The sequence below is a fragment of the Eumetopias jubatus genome, unplaced genomic scaffold (genome assembly GCF_037043125.1).
Source record: "Eumetopias jubatus isolate StellerSeaLion01/CBP00866 unplaced genomic scaffold, mEumJub1_p1.0 scaffold_4, whole genome shotgun sequence".
Taxonomy (NCBI): Eukaryota; Metazoa; Chordata; class Mammalia; order Carnivora; family Otariidae; genus Eumetopias; species Eumetopias jubatus.
Genome location: NW_028274810.1, coordinates 100044143 through 100050719, shown reverse-complemented (window position 1 = coordinate 100050719; position 6577 = coordinate 100044143). Strand labels below are relative to the sequence as shown.

At 54.4% G+C, this 6577-nt stretch overlaps 1 protein-coding gene across 2 annotated transcripts in view; it reads right to left on the bottom strand.

The window, feature by feature from the left end:
- Window positions 1-667: 667 nt before the first annotated feature.
- Window positions 668-6577, bottom strand: part of CTNNBIP1 (catenin beta interacting protein 1) — a 50725-nt gene continuing 44815 nt past the window's right edge. For both annotated transcript variants that reach the window (XM_028108165.2, XM_028108164.2), the window contains one exon: window positions 668-3118. In XM_028108165.2, the coding sequence (XP_027963966.1) occupies window positions 3060-3118 (59 nt within the window). In that variant the 3' untranslated portion in view covers window positions 668-3059. The remainder of the gene's footprint in view (window positions 3119-6577) is intronic.

Genomic DNA, 6577 nt, shown 5'->3' with positions numbered 1-6577 from the left:
GTGTTTAGCACCCAGTGAAACTCTTTGAAAAGGAAATAGAAGCAGTGAGTCCATGTAAGCAGCAAAAAAAAAAAAAAAAAAAAAAAAGAAGACCTAAAATGGGATGATGAAGGGTAGAAATGAAAGATTCTAGAAAATGCTTCCAAAGCAAAAATTCCTAAAGGAGAAATGATTTCAGCTTCTAAACTTGAATATACAGCTGAACACCAATAAATCTCCCATTTCTGGGATGACGGAAGGACCGGATATTTTGTTTGGACTTCTGTTATAAGCAGCCCAAGACCACGGCCATCACACAGGATGCTGGGTGTCTAGGGTGGAAGGAAGCATCTTTCAGGGTGCTCGTGTCTGGTCAGGAGCATGGAGGGGCGAGGTCACCTCTGAAGACTACTGACCCCAGGCCAATCTAGGATGATATTTAGAATTTCCAGGTCAAAAAGCGGGCTCAGCCTCCTATGGACCTGTCAGCCGCGCTAGGTAAATCTTGGAATCCTTCCAAAGCCCAAGCTCCACGCCAGGTTGCAGACAATTAAACTAGCAAATGTGGTGTTTTTGACCCGCCTTGTGGTGCCTCCTTGAGGAGAGAGGGCCCCGCAGCAGAGCCCATGAGACGAGGAATCAGTGAGTGCACTCAACTCTGAGGGAGATAACTCAGCTCACACACCAAGCTATTAAAAATCTTTATTGTTAATTTTTTTTCTCCAACAGATATATTTTTAGTCGAAATATGGAGCCACAGCAACACCTTCACTTCTCCCGTTCAGACGACAAGACAGATCAGGGCCATTGCTGTTACAACAGGGACACCCGTGACCTTGACAAGGGCAGGCTGGGGCAGAAAACACACCATTGGCCAGGACACGGCCGCTTTGTGGGAGCTACAGGTACAGAGAGGGCAAATGGCAACACGGCATTGGCACCTGGTGACAGATGTCATAACCTGGGGGGAGGGGGCTGGGAAAAAGCTCATTTTTCCCCAGGGGCTCCAACTGGAGCTGCAGGACTTGGGACTGGGAGTGTGTGTGTGCACACACGACCAGCTCTCCGGGAAGAAGATGCTCTCAGGTCCCTGCTGGAGTCCGCACGGTCCTCGTTCCTTGGGGAGCAACAGTCTTTGCAGGGTAACCTAGCCAGGTCAGCTAACCAGGGCCAGGGGCCCGTGTGTGGAGGAGGTCGGGGCCATCTATGCTGTGACACACAAGTCCTTCTGGGGCAAGGCCCAGACGATGCTCAGAGCACAGCATGAACCGCCCACATGGTCCCAGGGCAGCTCCTGTGATCCATGAAGCCCCAGCCCTGAGACGGGGGAAATTTGGCTCCGAGAGTCTTCTCCTGGATCTGGATACCTGGGGCAAAAAGGGGGCCTCGGCCATTTACTATCTCAGGAGGAGCGTGTAGGCTCCCCATCCCTGAGGCCTACATCTTTCTCCACCTCCCCACGCCCCGCGTTCCACTCTGGTGAGAGACACAGGGAGAGGGGCAGGGGGAGGACCACCCCAAGGGCAGGGGGAGGACGGGTGGGTGAGACCCGGGGTTCTTCCAGCCCTTCACATACGGCTGCTCGGCCATGTGTTTCCGGGGACCTGAGTTGAGGGCCAGCCTGGTGGGACCTGCTCAGCGAAGGCCCAGCCAGCTGTCTCAGATGGCACTTCATAAATAATGACTCTGTCCATTGCAGGCTGACATGGAGAGAGACCCTCCTGAAGGCGGTGCAGTGAGGGGCGCCGGCCTGGGATCCGAGAACTCCGGGTGCTGGCCAGAGCCTACTGCCCAGCGGCAGGCACCTTGGGAGCCTGGCTGGCGGAGGTCAGGGCTGGGGGGTTTAGAGCCAAAGGCCTCCCGGGCCTTGTGAGCCAAGCTCTGTGCGGGTTCCGGGCTCCTAGGCAGAGAGTTCTGCTCCACTGTGGGGTCTCACAGCCAGGAGCAGCTCCTGCCCTTTGCAGGAGGAGCCCCAGATGAGGCCTCAGGAAGTAGATCTGGAGGGAAGGGCTGAAAAGACAGAGCCGCCCAGTGCGGTGCTCCTGTGCTCGGCATGGGCAGGCTGGAGAGGCCCAGCAATTCCATTCCCCCCCCCACCCCCCCACCCCCCGGGGAGCTGGCTGGTTGCCAACCCATGGAAGTGATGCGCATAAATCCTGCCTAATGGTCATCTCTAAGCTGCGGTCTGCGCGTTCGGGACCGCACAAACCTCTTTGGGGGCTCCGCTTTCCAGCTGTAGACCCTGCATGGGGTCTTGGGGGGTCCCCTCACTGGGGAAGCCAGGTGTGGTCGTTAAAGCAAATGCACCCTCCAGGTGGGTCCCCGGCTGGAGAGGGACTGCTCGCAGCAGAGTGGGGGGGGCAGCCCATGGCAACGGGAGTCCTGGACGAGCCAATGAGAACCCAAACACACGTATCAAAAACCAATCAAATGCAAACACAAACAAAACACGGGAAAGCAGCAGCAAGCTCTTTGTGTAATAAATATTGCAAAGCGCACTTGGTTTCTTTCTTTCTTTTCTTTTTTTCTTTTCAAGTCAGATATAACAACCAATGTCCCGAACCCTGTTTTCAGCATTCAAAAGAGAGAAGCTGTTGCTATCAGCAGAACACCTGCAGCCAATCAAAGAAAAAAACCATTTCCCACTAGCCGGCCAATCAAAATCCTTTTCCAGTTTAAGCAGCCAATCGGGCCTCTTCACATTCCTAAAAAGTGACCTAAATAAAGCACCAGATCTCGGAGAGCTTCCTGGGAAGCCACATACCGAGGCGCAAATTAAAAAAAAAAAAAAAAGAAAGAAAAAGTCAGAAATAAAAATAAAAGGTTTCTGTTGGTCAAGATTTAAAAATAAAAGGGTTTCTTTCTGCAGCCAATCATGAGTCCGTCCCCTTAAGCCAATTGTAACTGCACCACCGGTGACTCCCTCGAGGCCAGCCCTGCTGAGTGACGGCGGGGTGGGGCGGGGTGGGGGTGTAGGGGCGGGGGAATCGGGAAGGTGCTCTGCTGCCACTCAGCTGGCCGAGGTCCTCACAGATCTCTTGGCCCTTGCCAGCTTCCAGGGTGTTCCAGGGGGTTCACCGCTACTGCCTCCGGTCCTCCGTCTCCGACCTGGAGAACGCCATCACCACATCCTCGGCACCTGCAGACCAGGGGACAAGAACCGTTGGACGGGGCAATGCAAGGCGGCTGGGGCCCGTTGCAGCATTGGTCCGCCTAGTGCGGTCCTCCCCAGTACCCAGTGCTTCCAAGGCAGCCTACCTCCTCTCTAGACCTTTCTTGACAGCCTGGCCAGGGGACAGGCCAGCAACCCTGCCGTAGGGTGGCAGGAGGGCCGTAGGGGTGAAGTTGGGAGGCTTGCTTAAGGCTATGGCACTGCAGGCCTGCATGACAAGAACCCAGGGCTGCTGTCCTAGCGCAGGGCTCTGCTCACATCCCTTGCTCCAAGGTCACCAAAGTCAGGGGTGCTGGGAACCTCTGTCTTTCTTCTCAAGGCTTGTGTCTTGATCCCTTTGGAGGTTCTTGCTCATTAGGACTTCTTTTTTTTAAGATTTTTTTAATTTATTTGACAGAGACACAGCGAGAGAGGGAACACAAGCAGGGGGAGTGGGAGAGGGAGAAGCAGGCATCCCACGGAGCAGGGAGCCCGATGCGGGGCGATCCCAGGACCCTGGGATCATGACCTGAGCCGAAGGCAGACGCTCAACGACTGAGCCGCCCGGGCGCCTCTCATCAGGACTTCTAATAGCCATCCCTCTTTGCCCAAATCCAGCACCTGCTCAAAGGAGCATAGCCGGGTGCCCATTTCCAGCATGCAGTCGGCCTGCCTCCTACAGAGATAGATAATGGCCAGAATCTTTAGTATTGTTATTTTTAATCATAGATTTGAGATTCTGGTCCAGGCGCTCATGAAATCACTTCCTTTGTCTTGTTTTCCATAAGACAGGCTCTGACATGCAGCCAGAAAAGGCAAGAGGGAGGAGGGAAAGAGCTCAAAATACTGACCCGCTGCAGCCACCCAAGACTGCTCGGGCAGGAAGAGGCTGCAGGGCAAGGCGGGCTGACCTGCAGGTCCCGCCCCCTCCTGGGCCCTGGCCCTCCCTGGGGCCTACTGTTTTCTCCCCTTTTCCTCTTTCTCTCTTTCTTTCTTTCCATAGTACTTGTTTTTTAAGAATTTTTTATTTTCATTTTTATGTCATCTCCACCCCCAGTGTGGGGCTCAAACTCACAACCCTGAGATCAAGAGTCGCCCGCTCTACAGACTGAGCCAGCCAGGCGCCCCTCCCCCTTTTCTCACGGGTGGTTCTTCACCACGCCCTGAACAAGAATCGGTGGCCAGGGCCTTTGGGACATACTTCTCTTCCGGGCCACTGGAGGGATTCTCCCCAGGAGGGGAGGATGGGAAGGGCAGACACAGGAAAGGCCACAGAAGAGGGGGCCAGTGTGCTTGGTGCATGGCAGAGTTTCAGGCATGGTGTTGGCCCGCGTCCTCCACACCACAGAGGAGCTCCCCCTCCTCCTTCCTAACCGTCCCACCACACCAAGGGCTGGCAGAGGCACCCAACTGTGGGTGCTGCAGGAGGAGAGCTCACCCACAAGGACGCAACATCACAGAGATGGGCCTTCACTCTGGCCACCAGGGCACCAAGGTCCTGCCAAGGCAACCAGCCCCCCACTGGCACCCCAATCTGCCTTGAGGGGGTTCTGCTGTTACCAGCACAACTTCCATTCCTGAAAAGGGGAATAAGCATCTAGCAAGAAGCTCCAATTATCTGACTTCTTGGGATGGGGGCTCCTTTGCTTGGGAAGTCCTGCGAATCCTTCCCCTTGTCTTCTTGGGAACGTTCTGTTCTCGCCTCGGTCCTAGGACCATGAAATATCACTGCAGGCAGAATTTTCCTAGCAACCACAGAATCCAAGATGACATCATAGCCTGCAGAGCAGCTGAGCTGGTTACCTACCAGACGCCGGTTCTTCCTGGGGCGCGCCGCCTGCCCAGCTCGCTACTCCAGAGGGGCCGGCGGGGGCTGGGGAAGGGGAGTGGTCAGCCATGAGCGGTGGCAGCCTACCTGCTTCTTTCCTTGCCTGCCTCGTGGGCTCTCTCGCAGGGACCTGAGGCCTCTCTGCTGAGCTGCAGGCACAGAAATAGCGTTGGCTACCCTAGGAGGGAATGGTGAGTCTGCAGAGGGAACAGACCAGGGGCTGGGACTCGCAACACGGTGGCCTGCCTGGCATGTGTACCGGGGTGACGCTCTGAGTCGGGGAAGGAAGTGACCTCCTCAAGGTCACACAGGGACTCCGATGACTCCTATTTAGCAAGACACCTGAAACAGAAGATTTGCCAGAGTCCCACTGGTGCCACGGTGCTGGCTGGTCTCCCGGCCCCGGCTGGGGTGGGAAAATCGGCAGCTTCCATTTTTAGAGCCTCCCACTCTGCTGCTGGAGCCGGGTGCGGAAAGGGCCCACAGAGCTGCTGCCCATCCTGTGCCCTGTTCCGTTCCCAAAGGACTTGCTGTTTTTCCCAGGCCTCACCAAGAGGGGACAGGCCCTGCCAGAACCTTGTCTGACCTGTCCTTATCATCGGCTGGCCTGCACTCACCATTCCACAAGGGCCTGACCAGGAACTGTGCAGGCCTCTAGGCAAGGATGTTGCTTTTCTCTCTCCTCTTCTCCATGAAATTTGGGCCAGCAGCCTAACAGGGAGGGCGTGCTGCTCAGTTAGCTGTTGTAAATTGAGCTCTTAGAGCTTTAGAGCTGGGGGCATCAGGTTGGTCCCCACGGTCCCTCCTGCTCCCTTAAAGTCCAGTATGTGGCAGATCCCTAGGGTGCTCTCCCTGCTGGCAATCACAAGGCTCAGAACAGGAAGGCCCAGCACATGCCTCCAGGCTGTCAGCTAGTTTCCTATACCATTTTACAGATGAGGCTGTGTCCATCCCATTGTTAGCTCTGTTGGCACTGTCTGGACTCGGGCTCAGAGCTTCCGTCCATCCCTCCCCACCTGACGCAGGTGAGCACGGGAGGAGAGAAGCTGAGCAGCCTCTCCTGTTCAACACTCTCTAACATACCGAAAGATAAAGATGGCCAAAACCAGGTGAAGGCATCGCGAGAAAAAGAGAACACACACCCGTCTCTCTTACGAATACAGATATTCATAATACCTGTGATATGCAAAAATACTCAACAAAGTTCTAGCAAACAATACAGCAATATACAAATAGGATTCCATACTCTGAACAAGTGAGACTTATCCCAGAAATGCAAGGGTGTTTTAACACCTGAAAAAAGAGACAAAAACCATACAATTGTCTGAACAGGCACGGAAAACACATCTGACAAAATCCAACACCCCTTCATGGAACCACGCTCAACACACTAGTAATGGAAGGGAGCTTCCTCAATCTGATAAAGAGCATTTACTAAAAACCCACAGCTGTTATCATACTTAATGGTGAAAGACTGGAAGCTCTCCCCATTCAAGATTAGGAAGAAGAAAAGGATGTCCACTCCTGCCATTTCCATTCAACGTTGTGTTGAAAGTTCAATTCAGGGCAATTGGGCAAGAAAAAGAAATAAAAGGCATCCAAATTAGAAAGGGGAAGAA